Raw genomic sequence first — 18,106 nt, forward strand, 5'->3', positions numbered from 1 at the left:
CAAAATGAGAGAAAAATGGTCTTTTAATCTCAAACACAGAAAAAAGTTGGATTTCGTGGCTTGGTAACATAAGCCATAGCCCTGTCAAAACTATTATCAGGGCATTTCCTAAATCTTCCAGTTCTTCTACACTTTATCAGATCATTATGCCTCCCTCCCTGAAGAATTTCGATGATATCTTCAAATTCTGTCATATAATAGATTTGAGAAAAGAATAAGACCTGTATAATACTATATAAAGCAAAAGAATGACTACAGCTCTGTAGAAGTTTAGATGTGGTGGGACTTTTCATAACAATGCTGTATGATTCTGCCAACATTTATCTTCATAGAATATCTTTGTATAAACCAGCGATCTTTCTACAAATGTAAAATACAGAAAAAACCAAAGACCTTTTAAATTGACTTCAGCTAAGGTGTGACACAGTTAATCACAAAAAAAAGGAAGTCTTTCATTTAACATTTATCAAGTTATAACCAGATCCAGAGACAACATAAACTCCAAGTAGAGTCAATTTCCAATGTATGCATTAAGTATGGTCAGACAAACCCATATCAGTCGAGTACAGCACTTTCCACAATCTTATGACAACTCCCAGGCCCTAGGAAGTCTGGTCCTAAACTTTCATTTTTCCTGTAAAACCATGTCAAACATGACCTAGACATAATAAAATGAACTTGCAAATGTCAAATCAACTTGCAAACATCTGCTAAGTACATTTTACCATGGAAATCAAATGTCTTTACCAAGCAGAGAAGCTATGTTCAGATTTTAGAGAACATATACAGGTAAAGGTGTAATGAACATAGAACATACTACAAAGACCAGTTATTGTTCCAAATGAATAAATCTTTTCCACACTGCATAAACAACTTGCAATTCAGTACGTCAAACAAACACTTCATTCTGTGTTATTATCTAATTAAGTGTAAAAAATGTTAGCCCCCGGGTGAAATTATTTTGACATAACCATCTTTTGCATATCATCAGAGAATCTTAGTTTCAAAACGCATTTAACCATGATGGCCTTTAGAAAACAATTCTGCAGCCTCAGACAGGAGAAAAAATAAAGGTTCATTTGTTATATTCGTGTGTATATGTCAGGTGTTTTTTCCAGGTATTCAGTCAAGAGATTTTCAGACAAAAAGTACAAGTAATTAATTTTGTTCATCCTGATTATATTGTGTCCTTAAGGGGAGTGTTCTGTAGAATTCTGCATAATAAGAATCTTTTGGCTTGAAATGAAACTCAAAGGATGTTGATTAGAAGGTGAAAGGGCAGAATTGTTAATTACTGTTAAAACCTTATTCAGAATATGAGAGAAGAACAAAGTTTGCAGGGTTTTTTTCATATAATCATTTATTAAAATAAAGAAAAATCCAGATTTTGATAGTTCATCTTAGAGCTGGAAAATGTTTATGGTCAAATATCACTTTCAAGAGAGTTTCCCCGTATATACTCCATCTACACGCACTCAGAAGGCATTTAATACTTCTGCACTATCTGACATATTAGCGGAACATCTTTCTAAAGCACGATTATTGCACAGGACAGTTGTATTTGTGACAATACTATTTAACCAAGCGCTACATTGCCTATTGTTCTCTGTGTTAAACTCAGCAGGGCAGAAAAAATTCAATAAGGGTACGATTCTGCCAAATATATTATATCACAAAATAGATTACCATTTCAGGAAAAGCAGCAATTTCTCTAATTAAAATACACAACTGGTAGTTTACCCCAGCAATTTACAAACAAGAAGCATATAGTCTGAACACAAACATTTCAGAATTCTATGCTGTTTCCCATCCAACACACAGTAACAAAACAAGACTTTGAGAAAGAACGAATATTAGTTTGCTGAAAAAGGAATGATATATTTGACCAGTATCTACACATTCCCAAATCACACTGCAATCCTTCTCAGCTGATGGCACTTCATATAAGGAGGTTAGGTCTCAAATTAAATGCAATTTCAGAGAATTTAACTTCACAACATGTCAAATGAAGTTTTGACATACAGACACCTCTGTTTTTCTCCTTTGGCAATTATTTACTTATTGGAGTAATAAACCCCTGAAATAAGCTTAATACTTTAACCATGGGAAAATTGTTCCTCTAAACATGGGTGTAAGTTTAGGAAAAAAAAAAAAAAAGGAAGAAATATTAAAAGTTTTAGCACTCAGTAGGAACAATTTCTTTGCAGCAAATCCATAACACAGTTCCACAATGTAGGCTCAACAATAGCCAATATTTTAAATATCTATTGTTCGTGATTGTGTTTACCTTTGTAATGTCAGTAACACCAATAGAGAAGTCCATCCTTCTTTCAGGAACATAATATGGAATCATAAGCCCGTTCTTCTACTAGTCAGGGAAGAACCAGTGTATAAGTTAATATATTTGAACACGAAAGGAAACCTTATCTCTGTTTCAAAAAAAAAGAAAAATCAAATCCAGGGAAGTCATTTTTTCTAGCTTTAATAAAAGCCAATTCATTAGTTGCATTCTGGAGTTCTGTAAAGCTTTTGCTGCATGGCACCGTCAATTATTCTGAAGCTTTCAGTAGACGTTAAGATCTCCCAACTCGATCTCTAGGAATAAGCCGTAGATCTGAACCATGCTTTAGAAATACATTTCCTAAAAGAACAAACAAATTAGAATGTGTTACCCACAGACAAAATAAAATGTTACCTAAAGAAGCATACACATTTAAAGGATAATAATGTTAGGTCACTGGTTAACATCTTGTAGTAATTCCTCTAATATACTAGAAATGTATTGTTTATGTTCCCACAGATTATCATCTTATCCCCCTTACTCCAAAGAGTTCTCGTTTTTAAATAACAATATCAAACTCCAAGTAATAGAGTAAGACTTGCAAGCTATGGCCTTTCAAACTCTGCAATTCCATACTTGTATATCTGATTTCACTTATACAACGTAATAATTTCAAGACCAGGAAATGAAGTTTTATTTCTCTGTAATTATTTTTTTTTTAATCTTGAAGTCATTCATGCATATACTCAATTTAATTCTCCCTGTGGTTCAGTACTTATCTGCTTCTAACTTCAGAACCTTAACTGTACTTTTCTTTTAGGAAGGCTTTCCACATATCCAAGCATAAATCAGTCTCATTTTAGCATAAAAGAATCTTGAACGTCATACTTATTACTATAAAGTCTTAATTACGACAGTCTTTTCAAGAGGCCACAGCATGAAAATTAGACGTTTCTAATACTTCAACATCTGGAATATTTACTGTATGTATTCCGGATGGTCATTTAGGTTGCCATATTCTTCTATTAAATGTAAAATTTGAAAATGAAACCACATGGCTAAACATGATGCATTATTTAATAGGGAACTTTTAACTTCATACTGCTACTGCATGAAACAGACTATATGTAACTCTACAATATCAGGTTTTAAACAGTATCTACCTAGTCTTACTCATCTTCATGTTGACTTGCAAGACCAGAATAACTGTATATCTCTCCCAAGCACCCCATTTCAGGAAAGTAGAGTGCTTTTATAAAAAAGGATTAAGATATTTAACATCTGTTCAGGTTATTAGCATATTGGAACAAAGCTACTCTTTCAAACTTCATTTTCCCAGCAGGTGGATCAGGATCAAAACTATTCTGCTTACTCAACATAACGAGTATTAGAAAACTGGCTCAGGAGAATATATTATCAGAAGATGTTCTGTATTTAGAGAACCATCAACATCACATATGGAAGAGATCTACAGAACTCACTGAACACAAACCTGTCACACCAGCAAACTAGAGAACTAAGCTCACTAACCTAGATTAAAGGTATCTGTATTGCAATGGCCATCATAAAACTCTCAAATTTTAAATCAGGCCACAGCTACACCTCATGCAGACAACAGTTCACCCCACCTCTCAGTCTCTTTCCATCACGAATATTACAGTGATATTATTAAGGTTATGGTATACTACTCCCTGAACAATCAAGGACTTAAAATTTAAATCAATACAGGAATTAAGTGCTAAGCCGTGATTTTTCAGCTTTAATTTCCCATGCTCCATAGAATCATGTACGGAGAATGAAAGTCATACCTGAGGAGTACTTTCATTCAGAAAGGTTGGAAAATCATGGAACAGTACAAAACCTCCCAATTCCCAAGGATTACTAAGATTTTATTCCTGGATCACCTTAGTTTGGGAAGTTTCTGAGGACTAAAGTAACTGTTTAATCTACAGGAACTTTAACGTATGCAAAAAAAACACAAAGAGAAAAAATAGTTCATTTTACTCTTATCAAGTTTCTGAGATATCAATTAATAAAGCTGAACATAAGGTTATATCTAAGCTGTATGTGTTAACTTCTAAACTGAGGAGGGAATTTGGCCTGGGTTTTGGGTTCGATGTAGGTGTTTTTGCTTGTGTTTTTCTGGGGGAAAATGGATTTGAGGATAGTTTCCACACTCCCCCACTCCATTTAAAGGCAACACCACACAGCACTGTCAGGGCAACAGTACCTTCTAAAAAAATAATCCATGCGCCTAATCTTACATTTGCAGATAAGATTAAGCCTGTGGTGAAAACATTTTGCGTCAAGATGTTTTTGATTTACCCAGTCCTTGATTATGAGATGTTGTTTTATGTTACTACTGAATAATTCCTAAATATTTTTAAGAACTTAGGAGATGCAAAGCAAATCAAGTGGAGATATGAATTCAATATGCATAGTAGCAAGCATGATGAACTACCATATGCATGTTTTCATTCAGGAATCAAGTAGTTCTAAGTACATTTACTTTGCAGGAAATGAAAGTAGGCTTTTGAGGAAGAGAAACGGTGTAAGTATACCTTACTTAAGCAACTGACTTTACCTGTTTTGCCTAAGCATTCATAGAATCATAGAACCCGTAGGTTGGAAAAGACCTTTGAGATCAAGTCCAACCGTACCTGTCCACTACTAAATCATATCCCTAAGTACTTCATCTACCCATCTTTTAAATACCTCCAGGGATGGTGACTCAATCACCTCCCTGGGTAGCCTAGTCCAGTGCCTGATAAACCTTTCAGTGAAGATTTTCCTGTTGTCCAGTCTGAGCCTCCCCTGGCACAGGCTGAGGCCATTCCCTCTTGTCCTATCATCTGTCACTGGGGTAAAGAGACGAATACACATTCTGCTACAATGTCCTTTCACACAGCTGTAGACAGTGATTTCAGCCTCCTCCTCTGCAGGCTAAACAACCCCAGTTCCCTCAGCTGCTCCTCATAAGACTTTTTCTCCAGCTCCTTCACCAACTTCATCGCTCTTCTCCGGACACGCTCCAGAGTCTCAACATCCTTCTTGTAGTGAGGGGCCCAGAACCCAGAACTGAACACAGTATTTGAGGTGCGGTCTCACCAGTGCCGAGTACAGGGGGAGAAAAACCTCCCTGGTTAGTGTTACCTGCGAACTCACTAAGGGTACATTCAATACCTTCAGCCAGGTCATCGATAAAGATATTGTACAGATGAGTTCTAGGGGACACAACCTGTGACCTTCAACTGGATTTATTTCCATTTACCGCTCTCTGGGCCTGGCCATCCAGCCATTATTTTACCCAGCAGAGGATACTCCTGTCCAGGACAGTGGTAGCCAGTTTCTCAAGTAGAATACTGTGAGAAATCATAGAATCATAGAAGAGTTTGGGTTGGAAGGGACCTTAAAGATCGTCTAGTTCCAACCCCCCTGCCACAGGCAGGGACATCCCACTAGATCAGGTTACCCAAGGCCCCATCCAACCTGGCCTTGAACACCTGCAGGGATGGGGCATCCACAACTTCCCCTGGCAACCTGTTCCAGCGTCTCACCACTCTCATAGTGAAGAAATTCTTCCTAATGTCTAGTGTGAATCTGCCCTTCTCCAGTTTATACCCATTCTCCCTTGTCCTATCACCACAAGCCTTTATGAATAGTCACTTTCAGGTACTGGAAGGTCACTATATAATCACCTCAGAGCCTTCTCTTCTCCAGGCTGAACAAAACCAATTCTCTCAGCCTTGCAAAGGCTTTACTGAAGTCCAAGTACACTACATCCACAGCCTTTCCGTCATCCATTAAGCAGGTCACCTTGTCATAGAAGGTGATCAGGTTAGTTTGGCAGGACCTGCCTTTCATAAACCCATGCTGACTGCGCCTGATCACCTGGTTGTCTTGCGTGTGCTCTGTGACAGCACTCAAGACCCGTTTCATGATCTTCCCCAGCACCAAGGTCAGACTGACAGGCCTGTAGTTTCCAGAATCCTCCCTTTGGCTCTTCTTCTAAATGGGTGTAACATCTGCCAGCCTCCAGTCAAGTGGAACTTCCCCAGTGAGCGAGGACTGTTGGTTGATGATGGAAAGGTGTTTGGAAAGCACTTCCGCCAGCTCCCTTAATATCCTCACATGGATCCCATCTGAACCCACAGACTTGTGAATGTCTAATTGGCTGAGCAGGTCTTGAACCATTTCCTCATGGATCATGGGAGCTTTGTCTTCTGGCTCATGAGGCTGAGTATCCAGAGAACATCTTACACAATTATTAAAGACTGAGGCAAAGAAGGCATTAAGTATCTCAGCATTACCCTCACCCTTTGTCACTAATGTCTCCCCTACATCCAGTAAAGGATGGAAATTATCCTTTGCCCTCCTTTTGTTGTTGATATATTTGTAGAAAGATATTTTATTATCTTTCACAGAATCAGCCAATTTAAGTTCTAGCTGGGCTCCAGCTCTTCTGATTTTCTCTCTATGTGGTTTCATTTCATCCCTGTAGTGTTCCCAAGATGCCTGCCCCTTACTCCCAAGCTCATATATTTTCCTGTTTTTTTCTGATATCCACCCAGATCTCTCTGCTCAGCCAGGTTGGTTTTCTCCCCTGATGGCTCATTTTCCAGCACATGGGGATGGCCTGCTTTTATGCTGCCAGGATTTCCTTCTTAAAAAGCACCCAGCCCTTTAGGATTGCCTCCCATATAGAACTTTATCAATCAAATGCTGATAATACCTTCCTTTCTATACTCTCTATAGATCTGAAAAAAAAAGGTATGGTATGTTAAATGACTGGCGGACAGAGGGCACAAATGAATGAGACCTGGGAGAGATTTAACGCAAAAAACAAAGAAGTGGCAAGTCTCCATCAACTGTTCATCATATTTGCAAGTAGGAGTAAAATTAGATTCACAGCTTTCACTGGATGACTGTGTTCCACAAACACTTATGCCATTTTTATTTTTCGTAGAAAGTTATGAACATTTCTTCCCTAACAAGATACTCCACTCCACTATAACTCGTCTCAAATGGATTGAGATTAGATTGCTGTAGTCATTTCCAAATTAATTTAAAAGCACAGCTATTCAGGAAAGGGTCCAAAAAAGCCTGCTTCCAGACAACAGATAGTTCAGAACCTACACTACATTCCCATGTATTTCAGGAGGAGATGGGGAAAAACTTTACACTTTGCTGTGACAAGGGAAATTCTTGTCTCATAGCAAGCCTCCACAATTGAAATTAGAGATACCTCACATGGAGTCCACTGGGAATAACAAGAGGGCTAGTGGCAAGAAGATCCTTTCTTCTTGAAAGCATGCTTTCCAAAGCACCTAGAGTTCCTGTTTTAAAACCGAGTACTATTTTTCAAACAAATCAGAAGTGCTGCTAAAATAGCAAATAATTCTGAGTTAGATAGTGTGGGAAAAAATATACCTATTACTTGTTATTTCAGTAACATGTAATACAGTAGTGCTCTTTTAAACTGCACACAAAATAGCTAGCTGAAAATGAGAAGTGCCTCATTTGTTCACAGACCTAAATAAACAAATGCTGAATAATAGTTCTGTGGATTTAACTACACTGATGGTAGTTTCCAATTAACTTCTCCCATTTAAGAAATCAAAACTTAAAATAAATCAATCCTGAGTGCTATGCTTTAGTTTAAAAGAAAAATAACTGAGGTTTTTAACACCGAGCTTCATAAATAATAACCTACCTGCTGTCTGTGCAGGGTTTATTCCTATACCATCTAGGGAAAAAAAAAATAAGAAAAAAGAGGGGAAGACAAAACAGACATTACATAAACTTACAGCTCAAAAAATATAATAGACAAACAAGATACAATTATTACAAGATACAATTATTACATCAGGTCTTTATGCAGCTATTTCCTATAACTGAAACTAGTACTGACAGGAGCTAACAAGAGAACTTCAATACAGAAAATCCAAGGCATATATTTGGACAAAATCCAATTAGTAATATTAGTGGTTTAATACCTTCATCCCATGCACAAGCAAATTAAATAATGCTGCAACATTATTAAACTCAATTTACAATCTGTAGAGGTTGTGAAAGACAAGACACCTTTGCCGTTATCCATAGTCCTTCACTGAAACTACAATAGAAAACCTATTAAAAAATATATAGACAAACTATATTCTTACCATTTGTTATAATGGCACTTGTTGCTGCAGGAACTTTGAACTAAAGGAAATAAGAGTAGCACAGATAACATAAAAGTCACAGTTAAAGCAAAAAGTACAAGGGGAATAGTCAAAGCTATTATAATTTTAGCTGGTTCAAGTACACAAAAATTACGAGAAAAGATGCCTGTCAGATTTATAGATATAGCAAAATAAACATTTAAAGTCAAAGTTGATTAGAGACTGCAATACAGGATAAGACATTTGCAGGAGTCAACAACTAATTAAATCAATTATTATTACTCATAGGATAAAATATAAAAGTTCAGCCACCACAAAGTTAAGAAATATTAGTTCTTATTGTACTAAACAAAAGAATACCTGAAACATATGGAAATGAACTTGTAAGAAGCATACCTATTATGTCTAACAGGAGTTAAACAAGACTTAGCTTGAGCTAACCTTGGTTAATTTTGACCAGTTTCCTAGCTTTCTCTCTAGCTCTATTGAGACCTCTCCAAATGCACTGCTTCAAGAGTAGAGTTCACTCCAGGATTTGTTTATAAAGATAAGCTCTAACAGCACTGCATCACATCTGGCTCTCTCCTCGTATTTCTAACACCGGCCTAAGCAGGCTTTGCGCTCCCAGTCACCACTGCATGCCTCCACAGTACCACACCTCCATGCACATCATAAGTAGTCATATATAGACTCCAAAACACGTCTACCATTAATCTATAAAACTGTGTTGATCCAGAGTGGTCTGAAGTCAAACAGCAAAACTCACATGGACGCTAAAAATAGTCACATCAGCTGAAAAAAATTTTCTAAATGTGAATATTTAAGTAATTATTCTTCTCTAAATCCATTTCACAGAGGATCCTATCACCAACTAACATTGTGGTTACATGAGTAGTTGAAGTTAACAGCTTTCATGAAAACCCTCCCACAAGACGTGGACCCTCACTCCTGGTGCCTCCAACTGCTCAGTTCAACTTCTACCTTTCCTGGTCCCACATACCAGTCTATTAGACTTTCAGTCCAGGTCTCTATGAATGTGAGATGGCATCTTGGCTCGTATCAGAAATAGTGTGGCCAGCAGGTCCAGGGAGGTTACTCTCCCTCCGTACTCGGCACTGGTGAGACCGCTCCTTGAATACTGTGTTCAGTTCTGGGCCCCTCATCACAAGAAGGATGTTGAGGCTCTGGAGCGAGTCCAGAGAAGAGCCATGAAGCTGCTGAAGGAGCTGGAGAACAAGTCTTACGAGAAGCAGGTGAGGGAGCTGGGGTTGTTCAGCCTGGAGAAGGAGAGGCTGAGGGGAGACCTCATTGCTCTCTACAACTACCTGAAAGGAGGTTGTAGAGAGGAGGGTGCTGGCCTCTTCTTCCAAGTGACAGGGGACAGGACAAGGGGGAATGGCCTCAAGCTGCACCAAAGGAGGTTCTGACTGGACATCAGAAAAAGATTTTTCACAGAAAGAGTCACTGGGCATTGGAAAGGGCTGCTGTGGGAGGTGGTTGATTCACCATCCCTGGAGGTATTTAAAAGACGGGTGGATGAGGTGCTCAGGGACACAGTTTAGTTGTTGACAGGGATGGTTTGAGTTGATGATCCTGGAGGTCTTTTCCAAACTAGTGATTATGCAATTCTGTATGGATTGTACGGACACAGCTGCATCAGTGCAGATTAAAATAACCGTGAATAAAACACAGAAAAAAAAAATGCAACTAGATCAGCAAATATCTTTAAAAGAATTTGTTATTCTATGTATATGTTCTGTTCAAGTAAACTTACAACAGCCAAACAATCCACCACCTCCCTTCACAAGCTGTGTTTCCACTAAGAACTTCTGTCACGTAGTGGTATAACACCAACAACATAAGGAGATTCAAGGCACTCAGTCCATTATCCTTTCTAATTATTTATTTTATTACAATCCCAATGCTTGAACAAATTAAATTTTCAGTAACCTCAAACTTCCTAATTTTTCCTAAATAGAGAGAAGGGGAATCTCAAGAACAGACTCTCAGATGAATCTTTCTCCTGACTAGATGAAAAAGCCATTATGTTTTGAGCATTTTATTTTGCTGCTTACACCCAGATGAACATCTCTTAACTTAAAACAAACAGGATGCATCACTTCAATTACATTATACGTGCATTTAGTGGATTTGGATTCCATGTGAAAGACCAAATACATTAACCAACTATTAGTCACTAAAGTCTGTGTTTTGAATTTAGCCCATAGACTCAATCTCAATACATTCTACTATGAAAAATAATGTCTACTAAAGTCAGAGATTACTGGAGCCGAATGTGAGAAGAGTTAAGAATTTCCTGAATAATTCCAAAGAATTTTTTGGATATCCTACGTTAGGAATTAGACGTCTTGACTCGATGATCCAGTGGGTCCTTTCCAACCTAGTGATTCTATGATTCAACGGCAGCACCTTTTAGTTATGTTCCTTGTCATAAATTTATACATTATTGACATCAAATGATTTAATTTAATTGCAAAAAAGAACAGGAAGTGTGTCAATACCTACCGCTGATGTGTAAACTGTGCAAGAATTGCTAAGTATCAGATTCTGAAAGTTTCGGCAGACCCACACTGACATCAGTAAAACTCTGCATACCCAACAAGAGTGTTCTGTGTACTGAATTAACCATTTCATTTTAAAATTAAAAAGCTTTTGCTTTCATGAATGTTCAGAAAGTTAAAATCCAATGTCCTCGCTTTCTACTTACTTCTTCTGCAGCAAACTTCAAGACAGCTGTGAAAGGCGTGCTTTCAGGCACACTTAACCTGCAATTACAACATAAGTAAATACATGACTGCTAAGACAAAATAAAAAGCAACTTTATTTGCTATTAAACTAATCAATACTTCACTTTTACTAATGGTAATACCCTTAGCAAAGGCATGTACTTAAGGCGTAGATCAAATCCTAAAAGAATACACATAGCAGTAGAACAAGGTAGCGAAGCACTGACAGGAAAGCTCACCACAGAAATCCGCCTTTCATTTCACATGCAGGTAGAAAAATGCCTTTTCTGCCCATGCAAGAGCGCCGTTAGAATGCTCATTCAAAGCCACATGGCCCAGGAGCACCTGTTTGCACTGCCACCAGTTGCATGGCCTCCTCACATAGACTCATAGAATAACTTGGGTGGAAGAGACCTCAAAGATCACCTAGTTCCAACCCCCCTGCCATGGGCAGGGACACATCCTGCTAGGTCAGGCTGCCCAAGGCCCCATCCAACCTGGCCTTGAACACTTTCAGGGATGGGGCATCCACAACTTCCCTGGACAATCTGTGCCAGTGCCTCACCACTCTCATGATGAAGACATTCATCCCTATGTTTAGCGTGAATCTGCCTTTCTCTAGTTTATATCTACTGCCCTTGTCCTATCACCACAAGCCTTTGTAAACAGTCCCTCCCCAGCATTCTTATAGCCCCTTCAGGTACTGGAATGCTGCTATAAGATCTCCGCAGAGGCTTCTCTTCTCCGGGCTGAACACGCCCCACTCTTTCAGCCTGTTCTCATATGGGAGGTACTCCAGCCCTCTGATCATCCTTGTAGCCCTCCTCTGGACCCATTCCAACAGCTCCATATTCTTCTTACACTAAGGATTTCAGAACTGCACACAGTAGTCCAGATGAGGTCTCACAAGAGAGGAACAGAGTAACAGAATCTCTTCCCTGGACCTGCTGGCCACGCTTCTTTTGATGCAGCCCAGGATACAGTTGGCCTTTTGAGCTGTGAGCATGTATTGCTGGCTCATGTTGAGCTTCTCACCAACCAGCACCCCCAAGTCCTTCTCTGTAGAGGTGCTTTCAATCATGTCATCCCCCATCATGTATTGAAACTGTGGATTGCCCTGACCCAGGTGTAGGACCTTGCACTTGGCCTTGTTGAACCTCACGAGGTTCTCACAGCCCCACCTCTCCAGCCTTTCCAGGTTTCTCTGGATGACATCCCGTCCTTCTGGTGTGGCAACTGCACCACTCAGCTTGGTGTCATCTGCAGACTTCCTGAAGGAGCACATCACGCAGCGACACCAGCAGCGACGTGCCCCCGTGGTAGGGCGTGAGAACTAAATGATATTTAAACTCCCTTCCAACCCAGACTATGATTCTATGACATCGGCAGCGACACCGCGGCCCAAGCGCTACCACTCACACTTTGTAGGGCAGCCGCGGGTCCGAGGTGAGCGTCACTTTAAAGGTAACCTTCGACCTGGGGACAGCAAGGAGAGAGCACGGGTTAGGTCTGTAGGGACGGGGCCCGGGGCCGTGAGGTCGCTCCCCGCCGCCCTGCCCCACTCACATGGTGCCGCGCCCGCCGCTCCCCGCCGACACGTCAACGCCGCCCGGCGCCCGCGGGGGCCTTCGCGGCCCCTGCCGCCTTCTGGGCTGCCCCCGGCTCGCCTGACAGACAAAGGGAGAATAAAAGCTCCCCACCGACCGCTGTGAGGGAAGGAGCTGGGCGTGTTCTGCCTCACAACCCTACTAGAGCGGAGAGGGGAGAGGCTGAGGGGCGGACGAGCGCATCGGCGGACGGCGGTGAGGACTTTTGATAAGGCAGTATCTCGGGCTGTCCGGGGGTGGAGATGGGGCCCCGGTACGAGGACCCCCGAGTATCCGTAGGCGGTGTGGAGCAGTGGGCGGGGGGAATGGGGGTTGAGGGGTCGGTGGGTGGTGTGTCCCCCCGCCTCCATGTCCCCCGCTCTTCACGGCAAAGGGACAGCGTGTGGCAGCCTGCCCGCTTCCCACCGGGGGCTGCGGAACAAGGGTGTGTTCCCAGCAGGGGCCTGGTGGATTTAAATGCGTGTTCATATGTACGCATGGGGGTGCGCGCGCGCGCGTGTGTGTTTATATACATGTGAGTATTTGTAAGTGTGTGTGTGAGTGCGGTTCATCCTTGGATTTGGTTACCTGAGGTTTCGAGTCCGCGTGTTGCTCTGAAACCAAAATGTTCCACAGGTGCTCGTTACACCTGTGCAGGGAAAGATGGATGCAAATACACACTGATTTTCACTGCCTTAATATTCAAAATCCTTCGGATCTTTCTTGTGATGGGGGAGCTACAGGCTGGAATTTTGGTTGGAGTAGTGGTGGGCGCTATTATGGCAGAAAAGCAGCAGGTTCTGTGTTTGTAACTTTTAGCAACCTGATTTCTTCTTAAGGCTTGCATGTAAATATAAAGTAATTTTTTTTCCCCATGCTTGTACTGTTAATGCAAGTGATGACTAAGTTTCCAACTCTGAAGATGTCAGTGTTGCCACGGTAGAAAATATTTGCCAGACTGCTTTTGTATTTCCCAGTCAGTGCCTTCTGCAGGAAGGACAACTTTCCCTGTAGACTGAGGTGCTTGTGGTCACACGCTGCTGCCAGGCTGGTCACGGCAAAACACTGTGTGTTCACTATAATTGGGGTCTCATTAAGTGTAATGTTGAAGAAAGGCTATACAAAAGGCAATTGATACATTGGAGTTACTAATCTTTTACATAAGGACTGGCTCAGTGCCCAGCTATGAAGTTCAGCTTTTCACCCTTACGTTGCTCTTATTTGAACATAAGGGAAAATGAACAGTAATAATAAAAAAACTTTCACTATTAGCTTGTACAACAGCATCAATATTTCTCTATATCTCCTGTGTTTGCCATTATGTTACAATGTCTGTCTTTCATCATTGTATCCCATGGTTGGCTTATGCTTATTTTGTAACCCATTAGTGATCTGGCTTTTTTGTCTGCCTGCTTCTAAGAGATCACACCTTAAGTTAGAAGTAATTAATAGTAGTCTCTGAGCATGCAACATTTATTTTGTGTAGCTAAATGTCATCCCATATTTATTCTTGCCCTCTTCAAAATCGGTCACCTTTGTATGCTATTACATCTTTGATTTATACAACTCTGTAATCTGCAGCTTTCATTAATGCATTGCTGTTTTCTGTGCCAAGGTCATTAATGTAGATATGAAATAAAAGACTAATCATTTTAGAACTTAATTTCTTGCGTTTTACTCTAAGGACTTGCCCTTTGAGCACTCCAAAATATTCATGCTGTTAAAGCTCTTAATATGCAAGGATAATCTGAATTGATCGTATGTGTTCTATAATGCTGCTAAAGACAGTCTAAATCTAGGCTGGGTAATCCAGTGTTCTGGCCACGTGGTCTTGTCCTTTGCCAGGCAGAATAACCAACCCCAATGACCAGGCAGAGAGTCAGTTCAGGTAATTGATTTGGCAAAACACCGCATTTTCCCCTGTAGGTGGTTTTCATCTGATTAGCTTCCTGAACCTGCAGAGAGAAGGGCATGGCAAAGCACGTCTGGCTGACAGTGAAATTGCATTGCACTTTAGGTCAGCTTAAAATGCTGTGGAGCTGTATCCTGAACAGGTACCAAGAGTATGATGGTATCCTTATTTGCTGGTAGCATCAGGATCAGGATCTTTGAATGCTGATTGAGGAATCCAAGTGATATCATAAAAATAAAACTTTTTCAGTGCTAGAAATGTATAATTTGACTATGCTGTCTAACCTGTTAAAAGCTAGCAGCACTGTTTTTTTTCTTTCTGAGAGTTTAGAATACATAAAGAAAAGAGGACGTGTGTGATTTTTCTCTTTCAGCTGGAAGAGTTGATGGGACTGGGGATCCCGTCTGTAAACAAGCCAGAGATGGAGTAGAGGTGACTGCATGTAACGGGTTTATACACAACAACATTTTCCTTAACTCCAGAAAAACTGGTCCATTCCCAGTGAAATCTGCCCTCCTTTACCCAAGACTGAAACCAAAGGAGAAACAGGAGTTCTTTATTCAATTTGTTTTCCCTACAGATCTTACTTACCCACACTTAAATATGTTTTTTGATAGCAATGATATGTAATGATCTGACAACGATATGACATTTCTAGCTGAGTAGATGGCAAAAGGGATGACAATTTCAGCAATTAAAACAATTGGGCTCTCTGGCAATTTGTAAACACATTAGTACAACAGAAAGCTTTTATGTTAGGAAAATGTGGAAAAAAAACAAACAGACCCAAACCAACAGAAAGTGACGAAAAAAAAAACCCAACCCTCTGGATGCTAAGATGTGACATGTGAATTTAAATAGCTCTGACAGCACTTCAGGGAAATGCCTCTAGTTGTAAATAGCATTGCAAGAGAGACCAGCACTGCAATATATAGGAGCTATTCATACCATATGCTTGTATCATAGAGGTGGCCACCTGTCTGGACCTATTCTGTGTGAGAGGGGAACAACGGAGCAGTAAGATAGGAAATAGAATTTTAAAATTACAAAAAATTTACCTTGCCAGGATCTGGTGATCAGTATTTAACTGCCTGAGCATGATGATCGTTTTTCATAACCAGAGTTAAAAGTGTTTTAGAAGGTGCAGCTGTTTCTTGAAATAAGATGGGACATGTAAAATTACAATGGGAGGTGGAGGCAGATGTTTGTTTCTGAAGCAGTTGCATGTTATATAGAGGCATTTCCTTACTTGTAGCCAGGATACAATTTCCTAATACGTTCTGAGTTGCCATAATTAATTACAATAATTATTTTGCTAGTATGCAACATGGGAATAAAAGTGGACATTCAACTAGAGTAGCACCACAATGCAGAACTGGGAATTTTCCTGCTCATCTAGCAGCGAGTAAACATGGTAACAGTTCAGACTCTGACCATAAAAGTAAGCTGCGGTATTCGTGTTTTCAAATTATTTCTTGTTTGATTCTGAGGCACATGGTGTGTTTTAAAATCTTTTAACATAATAATCTTTTATCTAACATTCATAAGTGCATCATTTCATGCATTTATGCTACAAAAAAAGTGCTCATTTGGGGAAAGGTTGCTTTCAACCTTTTTGGTTTTGGACTGAATAAGGAACATTTAACTTCCAAGAATCTGTGCTGAAAAAGCCCTGAATTAGGCCTCTTAGCAGGTACCCAGTTTGCACTTGGCAGACTTTTCTTCTATGCTCACAAACAATGAATTAAATAAATGAGCATTGCCAAGCAATGTGTTATAGGAGGAAGAGAGGAAGGCAAAGGAAACACTGTGTTTCACCCACCAACCACTTCCATACTGAACACATGGGTAACAGTCCAATTTCTTCTAGTCTCAGTGAAGCTGTGGTTTCACCAGATGGATCGAGCAGTGCTAACCCCTGTGAAATGGAGAGGTCCTGCTTTTCTCCCTGTTTCTGCCTCACTCTCTGTTCCTAGCCTCCTGCCTGCTCGCTGCTCCTTGCTCTACCCTTGTTACTCACTGGATCAACTTGTGAGTAATTTCAAATCAGCAGAAGACAGGGTTGTTTCCCAGCTGGCTCGGAGCATTGAATCAGCTCAGGGAAAGGTCTGAGCTGACGCAGCAGAGGACTCTACAAGATCTTCCTCTTTTGTCAGTAGAGGAACATGGATAAGACTTTATACCATTTCCCATTGTCAGAGGGCTGGGGTTCTCTGGTGGGTACATGCTGTTAAGACTTCTTTGGTTCAGGGTCATCATGTGTGTCTCTGCTCTCCCCCTGGTCTGGGTCAAGCTTTCTAATGGTAAGCCTGTGACTCTTCCCAGTGTACAGAGGCATTTTCTTGGCTGCAGGGTCCTGCTATGTTGGCAGAAGCCAGTTACTTTTCTCCGGTAATCTGCTTCTGGTTGCTCTGGTGGGACTTTTCTGTAGAAAATTTCTCTCTCCAAAAAGGAAGCAATGGCACTGCATGATTTCTAGGGTTCTTTTTTTTTTTTTTGTTGCAGAACCTGAAAAGTTGATTTTATGCACCTTTCTTTGCCAGAGTTTCTGTTTTCCAAGGGTATGAGGTACAATATTAAGCTGGACTGACTGCTCTGAGCACATAGGCTGTAGTTGCTTTGCCCTGACTTTTTGCTCCCCAACAATTACAGATGCTATGTTTTCTCAATTTTTAGGCAGAAATAGTAACATAACATGCAACATAAATTTAGCTTGTTTAAACTAGCTTGTTGGTACCTAGCAGTGAGAAAAGCTTTAACCTCCTTTGAACAGGGAGTTTCTACGTTCATTAGCCTGCAGTCTGTGTGAGACAAAAGTGTTTTTCTATTACTGATTATAACAATTTAGCAATGCAATATGAACAATCAGACAAGTTAGCACACCTTCATAATCTTCTTTCAACAAAATAATTATTAAAAATCTATTACAATTCTTGTGTCACATTTTACAATAATAATCTCAAAATCAGAAGATTGCATACAAATGTCATATTAGTTGTATAGAAATCATAATGCTAGGATCGAGACTTCAGAAATTTTATTATATGTGTGTATTAGATAGTATAGATTACTGTATAGCAACCCAAGGATTAGTCTTAAGAATCACCAGCACTGGATGTATTGATTATCTGTAGATAGTGTTCCTTTTTCCACATATGAAAGTCTGGTAGTTTGGTAGGAGGGTTTCTTCAGTTGCTTTGAAAAACTTATTACTAAAAAAATCTTTAAATCAAAAGGATAGTAGGCATTAAACAGGAAAAATACCTGGAAGAAGAAAAAGTGGGTCTTCTTTCTTCTTCTAGGTTGCTTTTTTTGTCACAGAATTTTCTTTAAGTAATAACATCATTTTATATATATTTTTATATATATATGTATGTACTGTGTCCTCTTTTCTGGAATTTATTTGAAACCACTTT

General features: G+C 40.0%; 1 protein-coding gene across 1 annotated transcript; it reads right to left on the bottom strand.

Moving 5' to 3' along the window:
- Positions 1–1,332: 1,332 nt before the first annotated feature.
- Positions 1,333–12,819, bottom strand: UFM1 (ubiquitin fold modifier 1). Its single transcript, XM_069882082.1, has 6 exons — positions 12,759–12,819; positions 12,612–12,668; positions 11,174–11,231; positions 8,446–8,485; positions 7,995–8,027; positions 1,333–2,641 (listed from the first exon to the last, which is right to left on the bottom strand). Coding segments are annotated over exons 1-6 (258 nt in total). The 5' UTR covers positions 12,761–12,819; the 3' UTR covers positions 1,333–2,573.
- Between the last annotated feature and the right edge of the window lie 5,287 nt (positions 12,820–18,106).

Source organism: Phaenicophaeus curvirostris, chromosome 1, assembly GCF_032191515.1.
Source record: "Phaenicophaeus curvirostris isolate KB17595 chromosome 1, BPBGC_Pcur_1.0, whole genome shotgun sequence".
Classification (NCBI taxonomy): Eukaryota; Metazoa; Chordata; class Aves; order Cuculiformes; family Cuculidae; genus Phaenicophaeus; species Phaenicophaeus curvirostris.